This window comes from Venustampulla echinocandica (genome assembly GCF_003357145.1).
Source record: "Venustampulla echinocandica strain BP 5553 chromosome Unknown scaffold_1, whole genome shotgun sequence".
In the NCBI taxonomy this organism is placed as follows: domain Eukaryota; kingdom Fungi; phylum Ascomycota; class Leotiomycetes; order Helotiales; family Pleuroascaceae; genus Venustampulla; species Venustampulla echinocandica.
This window is the reverse complement of record NW_022474206.1, coordinates 633,297-656,872: the sequence shown is the minus strand read 5'-3', so window position 1 is coordinate 656,872 and position 23,576 is coordinate 633,297. Positions and strand designations below refer to the sequence as shown.

The following is a 23,576-nucleotide window of genomic DNA, read 5'->3' as shown; positions in this document are numbered from 1 at the left end:
CCCCCCCCAAAACCGATATATATTTACCGTGCCTTGACAAGCACTCTCTTCATCAAACGACGATCCCAAAACCCATGCAAGTTTCCGCCACAGGCCCTCCAATAACATACAAAAGCGTTGAATCGTACAGGTTAAGGAACCACGGAACTGGCAATCTATGCTTCTGGTTTTCGAGCCCGGATTTCGATCGCCAGTAAGGGATGCGGCATCTCTAATACATGATACGAGAAAGTTGGACGGATGGCCTGTTTGGCGACCCTGAAATCATAACTTTCAAGGAAGTGAATGGCCATCATCTTCATGTTCAGTGATACAAAGTATCGAGCCGGGCTATTGACGAGTCCTTGTCAGCCATCAATTTGTGGTAGCCTCGACTGGACCTGTACTCACCAACCCGTTTTTGGGTTGCCCCAGAAAGGAAACTCCCGGCTCATATCCCAAAACCTCGAAGTAGAGCGATTACCTTCCGTGTCCACAAACCTAAACCCTTGAAAGGTCTCTGGATTCGAGTAGGCATTGGGAAGGGTCATCAGGGGTGTATGTGGGACACATATCCAATTGTGTTTTGGAACATAAGTGCCGTCCGCAAATGTGAATGGCGACATGACTTTTCTAGGCAACGCAACTGAAAGTCTGTCAGTAGTAACCCGCCTAAAGTAGTTATTTTTTGTCCTTACTGTTGGTCAACGGGTTTAGTCGCCCAACCTCCCTAAGGAAGCTATCAAGATACGGAGTTCCATTGTTCAACTTGTCGAACTCGTTGTCTCTGATCGTATGAATTTCTGCCCGCAGTGTTTCAATATATTCCGAATGCAGACACAAGTTGTAAAGCACAAATGCTGCAAACTACCATGGTGTCAGATACTTGTTCTGCTGGTGGGAGTGCTGGGTTACCATCGGTTGTTGATGCGCCCCGCCAAGCGTGAGAGAAAGTAATTGCCTTGCAATATATTCTGTAGACTTGTCACGCGACGATTCAATCACCCATTGCATGCAATCCTTCTGCAAAAATTTAGCTCACACCACAGATAGCGTGGTAGACGAAACCTACATACAGTCCTTGCTCCTCTGAGCTCTCACTTCTTCTTTTTGATATTTCAGACATGAGCAGACTTTTTGCCTTGCTTCGGCCACCGCTCCAGTTCATTGTCATGAAGCTTATGGGGCGGTACAAAATTTTTGGTATATGATTAAAAAATGCCAATGTAATTGTAGCGTCAGTCACGAATTGAATCGATGATTCAAAAAAGGTGGGATTGCTTGCTACGCCTTGTTAAGAATCTTTCTCATCATGCTTTAGGAGTTGACCATACCAAGGTTTTCGCCAACAAGTAGCAAGTTGTTCATTCGGGCTGTTATTCGATTTGCAACATAGCACAGCGGAACCCGCGACCATCCTTTTGGAGTGTCAGTAACATTGCAACTGAGTGACATAACTTAAATCAACTTACCGTCACCGAGTGGCTTGCCTTTCATTTCTTTTCTAAAAGCGTCTTCTACAGTCCAACGCATTGGCAAATACATGCTAGAGAGGTGTTTGCGGATCTTGTGCTTTAGCAAATTCGGAGCGATGAATCCTGCAGGGTCTTCCTTTTTTGCGTTAAGTGTGAACTCGGGGTTTAACGTCTACATTGGTTAGGCTTTCAAGTTCTGAATTCGAACCTTGAAGTTGTCAAGGATCGGAATGGAAAATGCTTACGTCGACCATGATCCCTTGGCTTGAGAGTTTACTGTGTTTCCGCGTTGACTCTACGGCCAGCTCTTCGATCTGCTCAGGGGTTGAAACGAGCAGGAGAAAGCGGTCACGGTGCGGGGTTGCAAACGGCTTGCCTTCAGCCATAGCATATCCTTTTGCCACCAAGCCATGCGTATCAAAGAGACTCTGGAGCCCAGTGGCGATATTTCCAAATAGGTTGGAATTGCCGATTATCAAGACATTTTTCTATGAATATTCTAGTACGAGGTACCGCACTAGGCATGTGATAGTACTTGCCGGCTTTCGGAAGTGATATGTCCGGATGATTTGCTGGGCTTCCCAAGCCAAGTAGAGAATGAATATATACATGAGAATGTTCGTGATCCATTCGTCATATATTTGATCCACCGGTGGTGTGTTGGGGCTTGTTGACACTTCTTTCGAGGTGGTATTATTAGAGAGGAATGTGTGAGCTTCATTGAAAAATCCCGCTGTGCTGTTTGAAGCCAACATCTTCAAGAGAAGATTAAACGCAACAAAGATGGGAGACTCAAACACAGTTCACAATCCGCTTTACTTTATATTCAAGCTTGGACCGGAGGGCTTGAAGGGCATAATAAGTTGGTAGGTAATATATATACCTCACCATTGCTGATTCCTAGTTTGGAAAGGTTTTAAGGCTTACATAGTTGTCAAGGTGGGTAGATTCCCGGGGCTGGCCGTTTCTGCCTCCCCTCCGCTAATACCGTCTATAGATCTTCGGCGGTAGTCCATACGTTGTGGTGCCATTACATTGAATATAGCCCCCATCTTGCATATTGCCATTCCTTCTGCGAATGCCAGCTGATCTCGAATCTTCTTCGTCGTGTTGGCTATAATGTTCTTCATCCTATCCCTTGTTAGTTAGAACGGAGGATATACCCAAGTCCGATTCGTAAGATAAGAATAGGGATCAGCATGCTTTACAAGTCTATGGCTGCCACACCCGCTCCTCTATTTATTAAACGGATATCAAGCCCCGCGGTTAAAATCATGAACTACTCCTCGAGCCGAGTGGCAGACTAGGGTGTCTCACCCACTGGTTAGACTACGAGAAGCCAACCAACATAGGGTCATGGACCGCGTACAATAACTCTACAACGCCGTGTAGGCACAGCGGTAGGATCGGAAGGCCGCAATTTGCCTCCACATGGTCTGCACGTCGTTTCAGAATTCTATGATTGTGAGGCTTCACACGGACATGCATCCAACAAGTGATTGCAGCATGCATGCAATATGCCCTTGCTTGATCGACAAATTCTGGCCTTAAGCTAGGCTTCCACCAAACCGGCAGTGTGTTTGTTATCGATTGCCAGTGTAGGGCGGGGTCACTATGCTGCTCGGCCACGCCAAACAATCTCGAGGCACTTTCCATTATTCCCAGCAATCCCCAAGTATTGGGTGAAACGGGCTAGGACAGTGACGAAGGATTCTTTCATTCCTTCGAAATTAACAAGATTGAAATGGAAATAATCCTCATAGTGAGGAAAGTGGTGGTATCCGTAACTATTTCTATTTTCAACCTCCTCAGCTGTGGTATTACAGCTAACCTCAATTCTACGACCTAAACCTGCAAAGTGTTGGATTATGTCACAAATACAGATGGAAGCCCTTTTTGTCACAATTTTCCCGAGGTCTCATTACTTTATCTTGGTTCCAAACTTGCGTAAAATGAGAAATTTTCTGATGCCAAAAATGTTCCTTTTTAACAGATCCAAATTTTGACTTTTTATGTTACAGAAACAGATTGAATTGAACTTGAAGCCCTATGCATGATACTTTGCAACATGTGAAAGCTGACTCTCCTGACGATCCAAAATTTGTTCGCTGGAAGCTGTCCTGTAACCTTCTGGTCTAATTTTGCCTGAATGATGAGTATCTCCATTAGATATATCCTTCAAGGCAATACTTCCATCCTTGGTACGGTTTATAAGTCGTCTCCAAGGGTTGCTCATGAAGGAAGAGTTGCCGGTTCTGGTGTACGACCCTGTAGGGCGAGTTCGGACCGCAGCTGAGCCGAACAGGGCGCGGAAGGAGATGAGACAGGAGATTATCACCGCTATTATGTCGTTAGAGAAGGAATACTGAATGAAAATAGAAGATGAAGTTATCTTACCGATAGGAGGCTCGATAGCACTCCACATGTACAACCAACTGACATCGGCTTGTTCGGTGGCCGAAAGAACAACGGCTACTCGCACGATGGCGAAGGTCATTGTGACAATTGTCAACCCGAATAGGCCTGCAAGTGCCAGCCTATGCTTCATGGGAATTCGCGTGTTCCACAGTATTGCTACTGGAATTGTTATAACTGCGATACACGTTAGGTATTGGCACTTTGTTAGGGAAGCTTTGTCTTCAACTTACTAAGTGCGTCTGTGACAACATCCATAACGCAATTCGCTGTTAACGTAATGCGCTGGAAATTTACAGACCACTGTTTGGTGCATTCCTGTACAATCTTAATATAAGGCGCCGCCAAACATTTGTACTGAGTATCCGCAATGCATGCGATCCAAGTCACGATTGTAATTCCGAAGACCACCCACCACTGAATCATCAACACCCTGATATGTACCCCGCTAAGAAGTCTTCGAAAGAACAACAGGAACGATATTTTGATGGCAGCTAAACTAGAATAAAACAAGATGATGATGGCCACTGTCGACTTCATATAATGCTCAGTGTCTGGAATGTAGGTCGTATATTCTAGTGGTGAGAGTTGGCCAGCAGCGACTTCTATACTGAGGTACATTGCTCGCTCTGCGTAACGCCAAACAATTGACGATCCTAGTATCAAGAGCCACCCTATGACGACGAACAGGTCATCGAACCACAATCGACCTGAGGTTCGGAGACGGACGATTATGCGGCCACTGACGAACAGGAATGAAATTGCCGTTCCTGCCCAGACAATTGTCTAAATTGCATTAGCCAAATATAATTTGTGATGAAGTTAGTTGACATACCACAAAGACTGACTCTTTTACCAAGGCAGGCTTTGTAACGCTCGATCCGGGTGGTAGTTGCGCGATCACCGCCAACAACTCCATTAAGTCGGACGACATCGTCGGTAACTTGGAGTAACAAATGGATATAAGCAATTGAACAAAAACCAAAGAAAATCTTATGGTGTATCCTTTGCAAAGAAGATTGCTTCAATAGAGAACTGTGGCTGAGCTCTAAAAAGCTGAGTCTTTTCGAAGATGGGGAACCCCTAATCCTCGGTGGCCATATTAAAAGAATGCATACTGGAAATATGACCAAAACAGAAGACTCGCAGAAGGATCTTCTCTATGTGTATTTGGAAGACGCACTCGATTGGGCTTGCGTTGAGCAGATTACCAGTAGCAGAGACTCTCTACTTGCGGAAGAAATTATTGCTAGGATTGTAAGACGCATGTATATCAAGGTAAAGCAGAAAGGAATAGCCTCGTGGCAGCCACTTCGTTTGGGGGCGGATAGGCATCTTGCAGTATAGTGCAGCCTATTGGTATTATAAGAAATGTGCCTGGTGGTCGCCGACTCACCGTGCTTGGTACACTATATCTCAGAGTAACATGAAGAACGTTCCCGCTATCCCGCTGGAGAATATGCACGTATATTGTGGCGAAGCATAAATGAAACACATAACTTGGGTGAGCCGTGTCGTTACCCAACGACACTCAGTATGGGCGAGGACTTCAAAGCAACATCGAGGCACAGTAAAACTGTGGCGAGGTAGAGAATGGTAATTTGGCAAAAGTCTACACACCCTCAGTAATGGGATCCTCACCCTCAGTAATGGGATCCTTGCTGTTACCACACGTGTACCTCACAGCATGTATAGATTGAGAGATTTCACACCACATGTGTGAGAGCTGCACGAAACAACCACGATGGCCCCTAATATTCCACACTGGGAAAGTACTCCGGGAATCAAACCAGACTGCCAGGCAAGATGAATATCAACTTCTGGCAGATTCCCTCGTCTCTGAAGACCGAATAAGCTGGGCTAATTGCGCAGCAGTTCGAACGCAAGGACCATCTCACTCCGCCTTCCATAAGCCCCCAATGACTGCGACCCAAATATAGCATTATTTTGTTGGTAAAGAAGGGGCGATCATAAATTGTTAACTCTGGTCTAATACCTATACGGATTTCCATTTTATCTCAAAACAGCTCAGGATACCGTGCAACTTCATATTCAACTCTAGGCGTTTTCCATCACTACCTGCTAGAATTCTTCAGAAATCATTATAATCTCAGTTTGAAAATGATTATGTCCCATGTCCCCGGCGGGGCCCGTGGCAGCCCTACAACAAAGTCCGTTCTCACTGGATCTCTTGTCCTGGCGTTGGGAGTGAAACTTGGATCACACAGTTACCGCCAAGAACCTCACCAGTGGTATGATTGTAAGTTAATATCTCCTGGAATCATAGCTAGTGAGTGCTGATTGATTCTAGGCTTCTGCTTTTTGGCTGCCGTAAGTTCAATTACTTGGTTTATTAGATCTAGTAGTTTGATGTTAATTATGACGCTTAGTTATATCTCTGGTTCTCAAATTGGCAGACTGTGTATGTGGTGGTGTAATGATTGATTAATACATGGGATTCGCCAACAGACTTTTGCTTCACTCCAAGTTTTGGTTGGTTGTAAGGAAATTATAGGCTAGGGAACAATCAGAAGAGACCTTGATACCGCATGGGAAAATCGTACCGAATTAGACATAGAGAATATGTGGGTGCTGAATGGATAACGAATATCGCTATTGAGGAGTCAAATTTGCTATCCTTGATTTACCTCCTCACCAATTTTCTGCACCTTATGCCCGATTCTGGTCCTCCTCGTTGGCCTCTTTTCTCTTCTTCGCGACCACATGTACATTGAGGTGCTCCAACCCACAAGCAAAGGGTATAGACAGCGCAGAGGCCACCACTGCAAGAATGAAGACCACTCGGACAGCGTCAGCCCATCCTCCACGTACGGCTTTCAACACCTCAGGATCCGCCGTCAAGAGGTCCAGATTGGATGCACCAGCACGCATGATCGTTTCTGGGGATATCGATGGCACTAGGCGAGGTATATTGGTTTGCAAATTTGTGAGGAGTAACGCTTGGCTAATTGAAAGACCGAGGGCACTGTGGCTGTGGATTAGCTAGTGCGCGTTTAGAAGATATAGAGAGTGTTGGACTTACCCTCCTAGTTGAGATGCGAATACCGCAAGAGCTAAATCTGGTCAGTATTGTTAAACAGGCAAGTATCAACCACGCAAGGACATTACCATTTCCAGTTGGTAGGTCATTCTCGTCCAAAACTAATTGGAGTGCAGTATATGGCAGTTGTAATGATCCTCCTAATCCACTGCCAATGATGACTTCGTATGTTGCCCATATCGCCGTTGGAGTATCAAGCCCAATAGTCGTGAGCAAACCACATCCGATTGTGCAAACCATCGCCCCTGCAATTATATATGGAGTCTATCATAGCAATAAGCATCTCGTGGGATTTTGGTCTGGGAGGCTGGGATTGACATACATAGTAACCCCATTTTGTGGCCACAATACCACCAAGCATCAGGAATACCATTTGCGGAACGATTAAGGCAATTATTCGTACTCCACTTGTTGTGGCTGATAATCCTCTAACGGATTGGAAGTATATCGGAATATAGTACGAGAGCTGACAGCCCATCAGTAGAGGGTTATGGGAACTCTTGGGTTACTTACAATTGTCAACCCCATGAGAACAAAAAACAATAGACCCATTGACATTGCGACTGACCGTTGACTCATAACTCGAATGGGAATAATTGCGTATTCTCCCTTTTTAAATTGTATAAGTCCGAAAATGCACACCAGCAGGGCAAAACCGGCAAACAAACCTACGACCTTAGATGAGTTCCACGGCATAGTTTGACCTCCCCATTGGAGTGCTAAGAGCAAGCAGCAAATGGCACCAATAAATGTCACAGTGCCCGTGCCATCAACGTACTTTAATTTTGTCTTCAAGGGCAATGTGGCGTTCTCTTGACTTTTCATCTTCAAGAAGAACAAGACAATGACTAGAACGACGCCGCCGATTGGAACATTTCTAGGTAGAGTCAGCCTTTTCATTTGTTCAAATGAATAATATGCATTGGCATCTAGGATTAGGCTATCGATGGTGGTTCTGGGTGAACGCTGAGGGGATACGTACATCCAGAAACACCACCTCCAAGTAACATGATCCGTCAAAGCTCCACCGAGTATAGGTCCAACACATGCACTTACCGCGAAGGAACTAACAACGATGCCAAAATATAGGGGTCTCTTCTCCAGCACCACCGTATAACCAACTATACCTAGAGCTCCTTGGTATATCCCCGCTGCGCCAAAGCCTGAAATGGCGCGGCCGAGGATAAATATTGGGGATGAGGGAGATGCTGCACAAAGGATTGACCCAACTAGTTTCAATTAACACCGACCCCTTCAATAGGGAGATAGTCAAATGATAATGTACCTTCAAACACAACAATAGAAACTATGTATACAATTTTCACATTGAAGAATCTGTAGAGAGTCCCGAAAGAGGGCTGGAAAGCTGTCACGGTCAACAGGTATGCGCTCCCGAACCACGCAATATCGTTCAAGTTCTTGAATTCGGACGTGATTTTAGGAATTGCGACGCCTATGATTGTCGTGTCTAAAGCAATGAGAAAGATTCCCAAGGTGAGGGAGGTGATTACTATTCCAAGTTTCCACCCATGGAGGTAGAGGTCAGATGTTGCACTGGAAATTGCTCCATTTTGGCCGACACAACTTTGAGATGTTTCGATTTGTGAAATCTTTTCTTCTTCAACAACAATACGACTCGTCCGGAGATTTTCGAAGCCGGAAGCCCCTTCCTTACTAGGGAGTTTGGATCGTGAGTTGTCCATTATTTCCGATTGTGGCCGTAAATCGGGTATCGCTCGCGGCGCCGGTATGAACGGCAAATTCAACACGCTTCTCGAACCTTTCTTGCTGGCATTTTCTCATCGAAAGTGCCTGAGCCAGGTGGGAAAGTCCTAGGTCGTCTTGCCTCCGTACGAACTATCCAAGTTGGATGACATGATGTTGGCGAGAGGCGCAGGCCAACAGTAAGAGGAGCCACTCCCGATTCCTCAAGGGGCTGGTTCGGTGTGGACCAGATCAAATCCCCTTTATCCAAGCCATGGGCTTTGCGCATTGGACACACTGCAGGCTGCCTGGGGCACATCTCTCGTTGGAACTACATGAAGTCATGGTTTGGATTGGGGACATTTGGCTTTTCCCGGCAATTGATTAATGTCCACATGGAGGTGATGCAGGGCGAACGTGTACGAGTTGCCAGCCACATACGGTGATATCACCGTCAGGGCTGCAGTGCCTGATCGATTAGCGGTAGTTTGTTTTCAGGTGCTTCGTATCTTGGTGGCTGATACACTGCACAACGTTAACGTGCAATGGTGTATGAAGTATGTATACTTTGCCAGGGAAGTCGTATATGCGTGGCCACGGCCCTGCAAGGCGGCCTGGCCTGGGCGGATCGTGCCGCAATGTGCTTGCATGCATAGTTCGACATGTACGAAGTACTGTCCAATATGATGTAAACGGCTGTCCGCTACGCACCAAGTTACCAACCAGGATGTCATCTTGTAAACCACCAAAAGCCTGCTTGCCACTCAGTACAGACTCTCATGGAGGATTTTTGAAGTACCATCTGACTATGCGAGTAAGATCAGACTGAGAGGGGGTGTGGCCCAACAACCTGCAACTTACCCTCAGTTGTAATGCCGTGAATCAGTGATAATTACGCCGATTCGGGGAGGCTGTACTGTACCGGCAATAGCGAGCATTTTCGAGTGTTCGCTATCTATCTTGTAATCTCCCATCAATAAACTGCGATTAGATTGCCCGGACTCCGGAGACACGACTGACGTCTTCCCCACAACTTACTACAGGACTTGGGACAGATTCAACAAGATATGCAACTTCGTGTTTCATGAATTTGAATACCACTACTAAATCGGAATACACTTCTTCCGTACAGCTAATTGTTCCTGTCCAAGCTACTTATCTAGAGCTCATATAAACTAGGCCCAAACCTTGCTCTATTATGATCTTTGGCAGGGCAAAATTCAAAATCCTCAAGTCACTTGAAGATATATCTACGGTCGATAGGGATGCGGAAGCCCTTTCATGTACCGTCGTATTTCAGGGTTGATTAAGGATCAGAATCCTGAAGGAAATCCCGCATCGTCTAAAGTTACCCTAATATGCAGCAAAAATAATTAGTTGAACACGTCGAACTTTTCAAACACCGCCCGAGAACCCAATGGAGATGTGTAATGTGTAGCCCATTTGTTGATTGGCGTTGTAGGTGTTGTGGTATACTGCCTGAACACACGAGCACCCCTCAAAGCCCTGATCCTTCGGATTCCTCCCCGCCGACCCTCCCCCCTGAACGAGCTCGGCCTGGGGCCGCCCCCACAACCGTCAACCCTGCGATGTTGTGCGTCGCCGATGCATACGAAGTGGCATCGCACGATTCGCCCCACAAGGTCCACAAAACATGGCAATGCATCTTCGCCTCAATATATACTACTTATGTAGGTAAGTACTTATTTGGACGCAAAATGGACGTTTGCCTATCGAGAATTCCCGGAGTTGGGTAAACTCGGCTCTCCATTGGGGGGACCGATATTAGCAACACTCAAGGTTGACAGCAGCAGCAGGGGCAACAACAAATGGTGCCAGATGTGTCAGGTAATCTACCACACTCTTCTGTTTTGCGCTGTTTTTATCACTCAACGACGACAGCTCAGTTTGCGATTGACGTGTAGTTGCGAGGCTATTCGCAAACCGGTCCGAAGTCATGACCTATATTCTCCTTACCGTTTTTCTGCTCCCGCCCATAACCTTTGGGCTATGGAATCTACAATGTCTCCTTCGGAACTACCGCGCAGCCCAAACTATGCACATCCCGATTATTGTCGTTTTGGCAAGTGGTGATAACCCCGTGTGGATTCTCCTCTCCAAACCGATTCTCGCCGTCTTCCGCTTCATTTTCGGAGAAATCGATATCGTGAAATATGGAAAGCCAGGTTGGGAAAGCAAGGATAAATACAAGATGCATGAGAAATTGGGGGATGCGGTGGTTCACGTCAGCCCAGGACACAATTGGTTGTATATTTGTAATCCGGCAGCTGTAAATGATATTTTTAAGAGGAAAGACGATTTTGACCGGCCTCCTGAGTTGTTGGGTATATATCCTCTCACGATTTGAGGCCTGCAACTTTGGCTAACCTCCAAATTAGAGGTGTTGGGAGTATTTGGACCAAACCTCTCAACGGCAAGTTCTCCATTTACCAGCGGCGGGACATATAAACTGACAAAATGGCAGGCTATAGGAGCTGATTGGCAACGCCAACGCAAAATAACCTCCGCACCATTCAACGACAAGAACAACTCGTTGGTCTGGACGGAAACCCTCCGTCAGGCCTCCGAAGTGCTGCAATTCTGGAAAACCGCTAAGGGTCCGATTACCACTACGGACATCGATACACGCACGCTCTCCCTCCACGTTCTTTCTGGCGCCGGATTTGGGAAGAGTTACTCTTTCAAGAAGAGCGCCGAGAAGGCAAAGGAGGGGCATATGTTCAACTACCGCGATGCAATTTCTCTCATCCTCGAAAATTGTCTGTTGATCCTCGTCCTGGGGCCAAGATTGCTTGGAAAGATGGCAGGATGGTCCATTTTTGGAAATTGGTCCCGAATCGGACAAGCAACGATTGATTTTAAAGACCATATGACGACCATGCTTATCGAAGAAAAATCCGCAATCGCCACGGGCAAGGTTCGTTCCCCAACAATCACAAATGCCCTCATCCGCGCTAGCGAAGAAAGTAACGCAGCCACGGGTGGGGGTTTTAAGGGATTGACGGAGGATGAGATATATGGCAATATTTTCGTGTATAATTTCGCGGGCCACGATACCACAGCTACAACGTTCAACTGGGCGTTGTACTTGTTGGCTGCATTCCCGGATGTGCAGGAATGGATGGCAGAAGAAATAAACGCTGTCCTTGGTGATAGAGAGGCGGAAGATGTAGACTTCAGAGACGTATTTCCTAAACTAAATCGCTGTTTAGCTGTATTAGTATGTTGTATTTTCCTTGCATCCTTTGTTGATGAAAAGCCTGACACTTGAAAAGTACGAAACCCTTCGGCTCTGGAATCCGTTGCTTGGAATCTGCAAGTCTACATTCCTCATCCCACAGCCGTTGACGGTGGGTGAAAAGACAATTGTAGTTCCCCCGGATACGAGGATAATTCCCAATTCGAACGCGATACACACTCACCCTCGATATTGGGGCGAAGATAGCATGTCCTGGAAACCTGCACGCTGGATCCTCTCATCCGCCACCTCTTCCCCATCGTCCCAACTCAACGCCCAAGCAGAAACCTTCAAGACATTTCCAAAAGGCTCATACATCGCCTGGTCCGATGGCGTACGTCCCTGCCCCGGAAAAAAATTTAGTCAAGTAGAGTTTGTTGCTGCTATGGTGAGTTTGTTTCGGAGACACAGGGTCGAAATTGTACCAAATGCGGGAGAGAGTGTGCTGGAGGCGCGGGAAAGGGTAAAGAAGGTTATTAATGACAATGTCATTGTGCTTTTGTTACAGATGAGGGAGCCCAAGACTGTGGGGCTGAAGTGGGTTGAGGTAAAGTAGAAGGCGTGCTCACGCAGTTGTTGAATCGTTATAGGCTGTACCTATGTGATAATATCAGTTAGTAAATTTATAGTATCGGATAGAACTCCTACCGCGTTACCTTTCTAGTCTCGGACCCCCCTTATAATATACTGCAGTTGTTCGATACAACCACAGTTTATGATTCGACTACTCCGTATTCAATAGTTCCTTAACTCGCTTCCCTATTCGGCTATGCCCTTTCCTTCTTCTCTTATCAATTGGTTATGAATTGCTGCTGAGAAGCGGTTTTGATAGATCGGACTACCCGGTCAGCAGAGATGACTTCTGTACAGTCTCTGATCTTGGCTCTAAGGATTTTGCGTTTACACACGCTGCCTAAAGTGAATATCAAGAGCGGTGTAACTGCGGAGAGCAAAAACAGATTAGGGACACAGACAAGCCGGCATTTTGAGCGCGTCGGCTCGCCAACTTGCAACCCATAATAGGCGAAGGCCAAAAGAAAAAAAGTCTCGACAGCCGTCATTTAAAAAAAATCAAAATAAAGGCAGGAAAAGCGGAGATTTTTTATATTTTATACACTCCGGAAGCAAAAGAGTTCGGCCCGGTCGATTGCCTACATCTCTTGTCGCTTTTTGTTGTTGTCGCTTTTGTTGTTGTTGTTTCCCCTTATTTTTCCCTTGTCGTCCCTGGCGATAACGAAAGTACAATTTGACCAGAACACACTTGACCAAGTGCCACGCCCTTGTACTCGTTAATACCAAAATCTCTTATTTTAATATATATAGGCAGGCAAGCAGAGCGGTGGGAATGATATAGCCACGTGATCAGCGTTATACAGTCAAATGGCATATCAATTGCGTGGAGATGCAGGAGAATTACGATACTTGAATAGAATGCTTTTCCTGGCATCATGCACTTATGCTGTTGTTTCGCAAATTATTGCACGCCTGGTGGACCTTTCCATCTATTCGAAATAAGCTTTGCCTATCAACAATTTGATAATATAACTACATTCAGATACTGCACTCGTCGTGCTGGTACTCGGGTATTTGAAGCGTTATGACGGTCCACTGTGAAATCACATCGTTCAAATCCAGCAGCGCCTGGAGGGGTATGGGGAACCTTGACAGTAGATCACATAGCTCGTAGTGTTTAAGTATCGGTTTTATAGAATGTAGCTTTCGATGTGTGGTTCAGCGCTAGGTGCCGCCAGATTTCAGCACCCACACAACCTACGTGCTATTAACAAGATGTAGTAGCTACGAGGAAAGGGCCGCCGCATAAGTGACCTTGAATTATAACATCGAGTGTGCTTTTGTCGATGGCATTATATACCGAGCCATAGAGCACTTGCAATTTGAGTAAGTATAGTACACTCACAGCATCCCATGGAGTTTCCAGGTTCACGTACTATGCCTTCACCACGTTGATGGCGACAGGGGAAAGGTTAACGCTCATCTGATTTGTGTACCTTAAAGCGTAAAGACCCGCTGTCAAACTCTATATATCGGTGGAGTGATTACGTTTCTAATGTCTTGTGGTAGCGGTCCCTTATTGGAAAAGATGATAGTTGCACCATCCCCATAGTGTGCTGTCTATATGGAATAAGTGGACTCCTCTAAAGGAAACTAAAAGAGCCTCCGTAAGCCTTTTCCAAAAAGGGGGAAGTGACTCAAAAATCACCCGAAGCCCGGCGGAGGGATTATGCCTTGGCGGTGTCTTATTCCGGCTATTCTACTGCTCTGGGTGATAGACCTTATTCCAATACTCGGGTAAGACAGTTCTATGAGGCTGACTTCATTGCCTATGCCGTGAATAAACAAGGTTGGATGTATAGCACAGCAGATTGTGGTCAATTCCTCACATAAGCCACAAGTATTGCACTGAACTTCGTAGATAAGTTTTGTTTAGGTTTAATCCGAGGCCCGAGCCCCTGTTCTCCCCCACACGTGCCCCCCATCCAGGCTCCAGGCTTGTCAAAGCCCGCCCATTACTCAGCCACGATCCATACGTAAGGTACCTTACTAACTTCCCCCTCGTATTCGGGAAACCACGTCATGACATCGTGCCCTTCAACATTTAGCCTCAACCTTAACTGTAGCTCTTAACTTTTGAGTTCCTTGTGGTGAGATGTAGATGTTTCCCAAATCCCTCTTTACAGCCAACCCACCTAATACAATAATAACCCGAACACGAAAAAGGTGGCACGCCAATTATCACACCAATACAACATATGCCCGGCAGAAGGTCCCACAAGAAGTCGAAAGCAGGCTGCCAGAGATGCAAACAACGCAAAATCAAGGTCTGCTATAGCCCATCAATCATTCAGCCATTGGCACCACAGCTAACTAATTAATTCTCATAGTGCGATGAAGTTCATCCAACTTGCGGGAACTGCTCCAAGCATGGCGTGTCTTGCGACTTCGAAAGCGGTGCCTCTAATGCCGGCACTCCTACTTCACATCCCTCCCCAGCCCCTCGATCCCACAGACCGAGCATAGCAAGCTCAACCGGAGGCACCCCCTCAAGCTCCAGTTCTCGATCTGCAGTTGCAACATTGCCCCTCTACCAGACTCCAAGCGATTTTATAAGGGCGGATGTCAATCCCGCAAGCTCCCGGCTGCTAGAGCTAAGGTTGATGCACCACTTCACTGCCCAGACATCGCAGACTTTCTCAGACATCGGCGAAGCTCGGAATGCATGGCAGGTGGATATCCCGACAATAGCATACGGTGCACAACATCTTATGGATGCTATCCTGGCCGTTTCGGCGCTTCACCTACGAGCTCTACACCCGAATGATCAGACTCTGGTCCGCGCATCTCATGGGTACATGGCTTCTGCCCTGGCCCAATACTCTTCGTTGCTAACGCAAGGCCTTTCGGAGTTAAACGCCGAAGCATTGTTTTCTACATCGGCTCTCATCGCCTTCCAGGCTTCTGCCTCTAGGCGATTCGAGGACTTAGACCGAGGCTATAGCCTGCCGCTGGCTTGGTTCCACTCGTTCCAAGGCGTCAAGACGGTAGTAATGGCGAGCTGGCAGTGGCTTAGGAAAAGTGACCGCGTGTTTCCCATTATCAATAGCCAGCATGCCCTTTCTCTGAACCTGGACCCGCAACGAAGATTATTTTTCGCGCCGATCCTGGAGGGTCTCGACGAACAGCTTTGTTCTCTACCCGAAAACTTGGTCGTCGAGACTAGACAGGCATATGAGCACGCTGTCGCATTTTTGAACTGGGCCCATCAGACCCCTATCCGAAACAGGATTTTAGGATTTGCTGCTACGGTATCCCGTCGGTTCGTGGAGTTGATGGCGCAAAAGGACCCGCGGGCCCTGGTGATAGTAGCATGCTTCTTTGCATTGACCAGGATTGTCGACGACGTATGGTGGTTGCAGGGAGTTGCGAAACGAGAAGTTAATGGAATTTTCGGCATGTTGCCGCGGGAATGGTTGCCTAAGATGGAATGGCCGTTAAAGATCGCCAACCATGAGGGGATAATTGATGGAGAACTCTGGGGGGAGCCTTTGAATAGGTTGAAGATGGAGCAGGATCTGAATTATGATAATGTCTTCAATCATATCGATATATTGACGCGGGTTCTGGAAACCTGCACCCCTCCTCAGATGCCGCCTGATTAAGGATCCTAAATCAGATCAATCCTGCGACGAGGAAATTTTGGAAGATCTCTCTGGAGGAGGGGCAGGCGGACGGTCCGTCGAGCAGCATTGCCCTGCTCGGTAACGAGTAATGAGGGCGACAAAGACTGCATACCGCCATGAGCGACAATCCCCGCTTTCACACATGTATAAGACCGGGGCAATTGGCGTTTGGGTCGAGCTGTGTTGCTGTGTTTAGCAACTAAGAGGTTCAGCCAAGCCCTACCACGATGAAGGGCACAGATACCCGGATCAGATCGGATATCATCATCTCTATAGACCGGAGGTCTATGTACTGTTATATGTATTATCATCAGCCCAACGATTCTGACATTAATTTATTGAGCTTAATAACCCCTCTTTTGTCTTTAGGCCTAGAGCTGATAGAGGGGTGGAATCGTCGAGGAGTTTACTGTCACGTGATCGTATATTTTGATGCCGTGGTTTGCCCCTCTACCCCTATCCTTATCGCTCGCAAATTTGGCGCTGTCAAGTATATTATCGGCCAACGAAATGCGCGACTTGCACATCAACAAAGTCGCGATAGCGAAGAAAGATGATAAGATTCATGCAATTTAAGCCAGAGCTCACTCAACAGTCCGTCAATTAATATGCATCCCATAGAGGATACCCCAACTAAATAATACAGCAATTTACAGCTCGTCCCTCCCTAGAATCTAGCGGAGCTATCCACAATGATTGGATTTGCAAGTAGCGCTCAGCAAAGGCTCAATGCTCCCTAGAGCTGCACTTAATACTGGTCCTCGGCGTCATCCAAAGCCTGATTGCACCACATATCCGCGTCCACATTTTCATCCCTAGGAATCCAAATATAATCCACCTTTCCCTCATCCCTCAATCTATCATCAAGACGAGAAGCCTCCCGGATGAGATCTTGATTCGCAACTGCGTTGCCAGCAGCATTGATCCAGCCGTTCTGCGACCACTTGTAAATCCAGTCCGTCATGCACCCGACAGCGTACTTGGAATCCGAATAGATCTTGACATTTATCTTGGGGTTTGAGTGTAGCTCGTCAATCTTTTCAAGAGCCAACTGCAGTGCTAGTATGATGGCTGTGATTTCTGCTCGCTGGTTTGTTGGTGGGGGGCGCCGGGGCAAGATTCTGGTCCAGGCCTTTTGACCTCCATTCCTGTATTCGACAACCGCGGCGGCAGCGCCTGTCGAACCGGGCCGTCCGTTGCGTCTACAGCCACCGTCGACATAGATTTTCATGGTGTAGACCATGTTGGCGAGACTGGCGGGCCGTGGGCAAGCCAATATTCTTATATCCACTGTCTTGGCGGGGAAGGATATGGCGGGGAGGCTCAAAGTGCTGGAGTCGCAGTATGAGAAGCGTTATCGGTATCGAGATCGAGATTGGAATCGAATCAGAAGTTATGGTCAGATTTGAAGGTGCGGTCTCTCGCCCAGTTTCGGTCCGTTTGATTGCGCGAAGGCACACGAGGTGTCCAGCTTAATGAATGGCGGAGATGGTACTAGATACACAGCTGGATGTGTTGGATGTTAGGTTTGTACCGTCTAGATCGCAACCGGCGGGGCTTGTCATTAGAAGTGAATCAACCGATCCTTGGTTTGTTTTGTTTGTTTTGTTTGCAATAATGTAGACGGGGCATCGAAGTGAATAACTTGTAGCTGTCAGCCACTCCTCTGGGTGGCTTTTAGTGCGCCAGGAACCAACCAGTCACGTCGTTGTATAGAGGAATACTCTTAATCGAGTCGGCGGGGTGGTTCTACCGTAGTAGCATTAGATCGTGATGGCAAATAAGCGCGATACGATACACATAATGTCCATAACTTGATGGTCTTCCGAACTGAAAAGATCCATGTGCAGGTAGGGGAGCGGGCGGCGGCCCCAGGCAAATGGGTAACTCATGTAGGCCGAGCGGGCAATATAATTACTCCTTATTACTTAAATCGCATAGCGCCTGCACGTACCTACTAAACAAACGAACAAATCTTAGTAAAATATATCTCTGAAAAACATAACCGGGCTTTGACGACGCCTTGTGGTTAGTATAAGACATTAAACAAGAACCTACATCACATTATCCAGGAGAGCTGCGATGGTGGCCCTCCTCGATCCACCAAGTCGAGCTTGATTTATTAAGAGGTGGCCGATCCGAACCAGCCCAAGCCTCGGAATCCACCACGACAGCAATACACGACGGCGGGCTATGGCTGGGCTGTCGTCTTTGCGTGCTTCATCCAGACCTTCTAAGTCAACGCCTGGACAAGCTCCTAAGACATCCTCCAAGCGGTGCTCCTCCAGAGCAGCATGCGCAAAGGCGCCGTTAGTACGCTGTCCTTTGTCAAGTCGGCGGGCTTGTCGCTGACCGTGGCTCTGGGGGCGCCTGCGTCTATCTGGCTGGCATGATCGGGCGCCCGCTGGAGCACCCTGATCGGGGGTCGCGATGTTCGGCACCAGCACGCTCCTCAGCAGCTTTATTGTCAGTAATATCGGCGGGCCTGTTTGTGTCGGGCGCCTTGTCCGGCTTGGGAGGGGAGACTTATGTACTGTACACACGATGTCGAACAGCCTGCCGATCCGGTGGTTTGACGCGCGCCTCGGAACGGCTAACGGCCTGGTCAAGCTCGGCGGCTGGCGACTGTGGTACGTGCAACTGCTCTGGGCCGGCTCGGGTCGGGCATCGCGTGCGACCGGCTCGGCTCCACCAACATGCTGCCCGTAATGGGTTATGCTCGTAGCCGTGGCCCTCAACCTCAACGCCAACCCCAACGCCGTCACGATCAAGAAGTTTTATTAAACCTTCTGCACCTACGGCTATTGCCTAGATATAAATCTGATATCGCGCCGAATATCTGACCGAATTTAAAGTATTCAAGTCGCGCGAATATCTCACCGAAATTAAGCTATTCAAGTAGTGCAAATATCTCACTTCCGGTCAGATATTTACGTGACTTGGATATCTCAGCTTCGGTGAGATATAGAGGATACGGTGGGTTTCCGTGGCAAGGAGTGTCTGGCCCACAGGACGCAAATCAGGCAAGACTACTCTAGCGATCTTACTGAGCTCGTGTGCTGAGAAGACGAAATCACCCTCTGTTGTTCCTAGCCGTAGTCGTCGTTCAAAAAGCTTCTCAAAGCTGCCCTTCAGCTATTAGTCTCCCCCCTCCTCGAGTTTAATATGTATTTCTTGATCTACTACTGCACGCGGTAGCAGATGCTCTCGTGCTTTCTTCCAAACTGTAAAAACAATCTCTAGTCGTGAACAGTAAATCCTTACTATAACAGCCTATATTATATACGAATTATCGTGTTCTAACCAAATCTTTGTATTTCGGCTACGAGCCTAGGAGCCTAGCCACTCTCTCTGAGACGCCTGATTCTAACACGCAGGTAGTATAGCCGGTTCCTAATGGCCTCCAAGAACTATCTGGCTCCTTTTTGATATTGCTTATAAACGTTGATACTCTTCCGACTTTACACTTCTTTACCTCGCTTTAGACACTTATACTAGTAAATGTCTCTGGTATAGCGTATTCCTAGGCGAATTTAGTAGAAAACTCTTTTCGCTAGAAATATCAAGTACCTATAACTATTACCTAGGTATAAATCTGATATCGTGCGAATATCTCACTAAATTTGAAGTATTCAAGTAATGCAAACATCTCAATTTCAGTGAGATATTCGCACGACTTGAATATTTTAAATTCTATTAGATATACTTCCAAAGTAAGTCGAAGTTGATGTAGTGTAGGTAGAACGGAGTAGTGACACTTTCTACGAGTTCAAATGCAAGGGTAGAAAGGGTTTCCTTGGCAAGGAGTATCTGGCAAAATGACACACAGGACGCAAATCAGACAAGCTATTTGATATACGATCAGGTTTTAGGCTTATGCCAACTCATTAAGGCCTAAGAAAACTCGATTGGCAGTAGAATGTAATATATTCCCCCTTCAAAAGCCCTCGTCACTAACTACTTCCGAGTTCTCCTTGTCCGAGTTCTCCTCATCCGAGTTCTCCTCATCCGAGTTCTCCTCATCCGAGTTCTTCTCATTTGAGTTCTCCGCATCCGAGCTCACATCCGAGTTGGTCTTGCAGTCTGCCTCAGAACTTAAATCAGAATCATCTTCATCTTCGTCGCTTTCGTCGCTTTTGTGGACATCCGAAACACATCTTGCAAACGGATCCGCTGCCTTGAGCTCCGATTCCGGATTTTCCAATTCCTTCTGCAAAGTCTCCTCCAATTGGTTCAACTTCTGCAAGATCGACTCCTGAAGGGCTAACTTTTCCTCATCGGGCTTGATGGTGCCAGGCTTAGGGGTGGCGTTCGAGATCATCTCTTCGAACTCGCGGCGGATAACTTCTCGCAGTTCGCTGGAGGCCGACTTTAGCAGCTTTTTATTCGTCTCCGTCATAATGTTGAACCGTTTTTTCAGAAATTGGATAGACATGCTATATATCTCGTCGGCATTGTCTTCGAAAAACTTGGTGAACTCTTCCTTCATCTTCAAAAGGCTACCCTTACCTAAAGTTCATTCATTCTTGGTCAGCGGGGAAATATTCATTGAGCTTGTCTAAGGTTAAGAAGATAGTAAGCCACTCACCGCGTTGTTCGCAGCACGTTTCGTAAGCTGGTCGTATTTTCTCCTTTATCAGGGGTTCTAGGCCTCGATGGCAAGACTGGCCGTCTTCCTTGAACCTCGCGTATGCCTCGGCTACACTCTGTTCAAAAATAGGCTGGCGGAGTCGGATTTGCTCGAGCACCCGATTTCCAGGTGCATATGGAGTTTCGCAAATTCCCATTAGAGCTTGCTCCATACAAGCTAAGAACTCTTGGAGAAGGTTGACAACCTTGGATGAATGGTCCTTGTGCACTTGGAAAATTCTGTCTTGGAACACTTTTTTCCAAGGCCGGGATACTGATCTGAGCAATCCATCCGCGATGCCCGCATTCCACTCGAACTTGACTTTGTTAGTTCTAGTGAATGTTCCACGACGTACACAGATAGCTCGCCATGTCTGAAAGTGTATATTGGAGGCGCTATATTCTTCTGAATATATCGTTTCCTTTTCCCAGTTATCGAGATTTATTGGGGGGATCTTCTTTGTGACCTGTTTAGTTAATTTCGTGCGTATGTTTTTAACGGACTTGGTGATGTCTTTTTCGGTTGACTATACAGTGTTAGCTAGCTCCTGAATGGGTTGTTAACCATAAAGTGCAAGGAGCAGAGGCCCTTACGGTTTGCAGCATCGAAAACGACTTCTCTAGAGCTTCTCTGAGTGCCTTGACCTGGGAAGAAGACAAGTCAATGTCGACGTTTAAATCTCTCTCCTTGACCCACGAATTTAATCGGTGCTTGAGGGAATTCCACCGAATAAAAATTGCATCAACGATCTTCGACCGCTCGCCCGAGGTTAAATTGACAGCGAAATCGTGAAGCCGAGGTATATTGGTTGCCTGTACTGTGTCGAAGCCAACGATGTCAGCATCTCGTGGAAACCGGCCTTTCAATTTCTGAAACGCTTTAGAGCTGATGCAAAACGTCTCCAAGTCTCTCAGAAGATCTACAAATTATTAGCAAAGAAAGTATTGAGACAGAGAACTGTCATACCTTGACGTTCAACCTCAGGGCGATCGTTGTCTTCTGCTTCTTTCAATTCTTGGTCCAGTTCTCGGAAGCCGCGTTCGAAATCTTCTTTCAGGCGAGTTTGCGTATAGATGTTTCGTTCGGTAATGCAGCCGGACTTTATTAAAACTATTTGCTTGTTCAGCATCTTATTCTTTTGACGAATCAGTGTTTCTAGCTTCTGTGCTTGCTTCTTTGAATCGGTCATTGACTCTTGCAACATCCGAAGCTGCTCTGACTGATCCCCCGAAGAGTTTCCCGGGTTTGTCACCTCTGGCTCGGCGCTTTCTGTTTCAGAGTGCTTCCGTTTTCTCCCAGTAGCGGATTTTGTGCCCTTAACTACAGCGGAGAGACTCTTCAGCTCCTTTCTGAACTCTTTTTGTGCATTTTTACACTTTTGTAGGCCTTCCTTGGCTTCCTCGAGTGCTTCCTTGAGCTGTGTCTCCTCTTCAAGCAGAGATTTCATACCTGACTCCCCCAGGTTGAGACTACTGATGACTTCATCAGGATTGATATTGTCGGTCTTTGTCATAATGAACGTTACGGCGTTATACTTTCCGTCCATCAACAAACGCGTTCGGAAAGTCCTGCCCATCAGGTCTTTAGCGATTTGATCATCCACAGCGCGAACAATGTCCGCGACGATCCATACATGGTCCAGGGATTTCATATATCTCTCGGCCACCTGCCTCCTTCCAGCGTTTGAATCTCCCACACCTGGTAGGTCAACGAGAACTAGGCCACTCTGCAAAATGGGTACCTTGGTGTAGATCTTTATAAGTCGAATCAGGGGCCAATAGGCAATCTGACCAGACCTTCCTCCATGGTTGCTGCTGTCTATATAGGCCTTGATCTCTTTGTGGAAGGCGTTGGCTTTCGTTCCATAGATGATCTTCGTCTGCCCTAGAATCTTTGACAGGTCTGTTATTTTGAGTAATTTCTTTGGCGGCATATCAATCAATTTCGCGATGTCTATTCCAGGATAAACCGCGGAGAGTTTGCTATATGATGCACTCGCTTCGCTACTTGACTTCGAAGTTAATTGTTCGCCCTCTGGTCGATCTTTGATATCAAGTCTGAGCAGTTCGAGCTCGTCAAGCCATTCTTTCTCCGATATAAACTCCACCTCTGCCGTGTAAGCTTGAGATGGGATGCTGGACTTGTTCCAGGACAGCTCAACCACCGCTATTTCATAGATGTTAGCATTTCATGAGGAGGCTAGCAAGGATACATACCACTGGTTGAGGCCCTCATGGCGTTGCATGGGAGAAGCATCTCTTCATCAACCAGAGCGTTGATCAATGACGATTTACCACTGCCGGTATAGCCTAGAACGCCAACCAAGACTCTTGGGATGTCATCGAGCTTTAATATTGCTTCTGAATTTCAAGTCAGCTGGACACGTTCAACATAAACAGGCAAATAAATGCTCTATAAAATGGTTCAACATACCTGCTTCCTCATGAAACGGGCGACATGCGGGAAAGCTAATAGTTTTGTCCTGAACAAGCTGAACGAATTGCTTCAAGAACGAGAGGCCGTGTGTCGCTACTATCTTTTTATCTCGTTCGCATGTTTCATCAGGTTCAACAGGCTGGTCGCAGGTAGACAGGATTAGCAGTTTTCAAGAAATATGATATGATAACTCACCGAGTCAAGGTGAGATGGTGGTACGGGAGAGCCTTGCCGTTGCTGTGGCGAAGTCGGCTCAGTCCCAGTACCCGGCTCAACTTTCATGTTTGAATTATCCATCGAAGCCTGTATCGTGATGAGAGATAGATCTATTATAGGGGGTTTATGCTAAGGTTTGGCCAGTCCTTGTAAGATGAGGTCGAAGTGTTAGTGGAGGTATAATATTGGACGTAGTTGTAAG

At 46.8% G+C, this 23,576-nt stretch overlaps 7 protein-coding genes across 7 annotated transcripts; 2 read left to right on the top strand and 5 right to left on the bottom strand.

The window, feature by feature from the left end:
• Positions 1-155: 155 nt before the first annotated feature.
• BP5553_02747 (uncharacterized protein) lies at positions 156-1,840 on the bottom strand (the record flags this gene model as incomplete). Its single annotated transcript, XM_032011370.1, has 8 exons — positions 156-330; positions 391-625; positions 678-846; positions 895-1,002; positions 1,052-1,263; positions 1,314-1,397; positions 1,452-1,626; positions 1,700-1,840. The coding sequence occupies 8 exons, from the start codon at positions 1,838-1,840 to the stop codon at positions 156-158; spliced, it is 1,299 nt and encodes a 432-aa protein (XP_031871063.1).
• Positions 1,841-3,501: 1,661 nt separating this feature from the next.
• Positions 3,502-4,803, bottom strand: BP5553_02746 (uncharacterized protein; the record flags this gene model as incomplete). The annotated part of the gene is made up of 4 exons (XM_032011369.1): positions 3,502-3,794; positions 3,852-4,046; positions 4,103-4,655; positions 4,705-4,803. The coding sequence occupies 4 exons, from the start codon at positions 4,801-4,803 to the stop codon at positions 3,502-3,504; spliced, it is 1,140 nt and encodes a 379-aa protein (XP_031871062.1).
• Positions 4,804-6,539: 1,736 nt separating this feature from the next.
• On the bottom strand, positions 6,540-8,633 carry BP5553_02745 (Uncharacterized protein; the record flags this gene model as incomplete). Its single annotated transcript, XM_032011368.1, has 7 exons — positions 6,540-6,855; positions 6,913-6,943; positions 6,999-7,194; positions 7,253-7,396; positions 7,444-7,807; positions 7,913-8,159; positions 8,216-8,633. 7 exons carry the CDS (start codon positions 8,631-8,633, stop codon positions 6,540-6,542), a joined length of 1,716 nt encoding a protein of 571 aa, XP_031871061.1.
• Positions 8,634-10,690: 2,057 nt separating this feature from the next.
• On the top strand, positions 10,691-12,449 carry BP5553_02744 (Cytochrome P450; the record flags this gene model as incomplete). The annotated part of the gene is made up of 3 exons (XM_032011367.1): positions 10,691-10,979; positions 11,034-11,875; positions 11,931-12,449. The coding sequence occupies 3 exons, from the start codon at positions 10,691-10,693 to the stop codon at positions 12,447-12,449; spliced, it is 1,650 nt and encodes a 549-aa protein (XP_031871060.1).
• A 2,215-nt stretch (positions 12,450-14,664) lies between these two features.
• BP5553_02743 (uncharacterized protein) lies at positions 14,665-16,071 on the top strand (the record flags this gene model as incomplete). Its single annotated transcript, XM_032011366.1, has 2 exons — positions 14,665-14,733; positions 14,797-16,071. The coding sequence occupies 2 exons, from the start codon at positions 14,665-14,667 to the stop codon at positions 16,069-16,071; spliced, it is 1,344 nt and encodes a 447-aa protein (XP_031871059.1).
• A 769-nt stretch (positions 16,072-16,840) lies between these two features.
• On the bottom strand, positions 16,841-17,335 carry BP5553_02742 (Uncharacterized protein; the record flags this gene model as incomplete). The annotated part of the gene is made up of 1 exon (XM_032011365.1): positions 16,841-17,335. The coding sequence occupies one exon, from the start codon at positions 17,333-17,335 to the stop codon at positions 16,841-16,843; it is 495 nt and encodes a 164-aa protein (XP_031871058.1).
• Positions 17,336-20,029: 2,694 nt separating this feature from the next.
• Positions 20,030-23,440, bottom strand: BP5553_02741 (uncharacterized protein; the record flags this gene model as incomplete). The annotated part of the gene is made up of 8 exons (XM_032011364.1): positions 20,030-20,601; positions 20,681-21,038; positions 21,078-21,248; positions 21,316-21,641; positions 21,689-22,888; positions 22,939-23,082; positions 23,156-23,297; positions 23,354-23,440. 8 exons carry the CDS (start codon positions 23,438-23,440, stop codon positions 20,030-20,032), a joined length of 3,000 nt encoding a protein of 999 aa, XP_031871057.1.
• Positions 23,441-23,576: the final 136 nt, after the last annotated feature.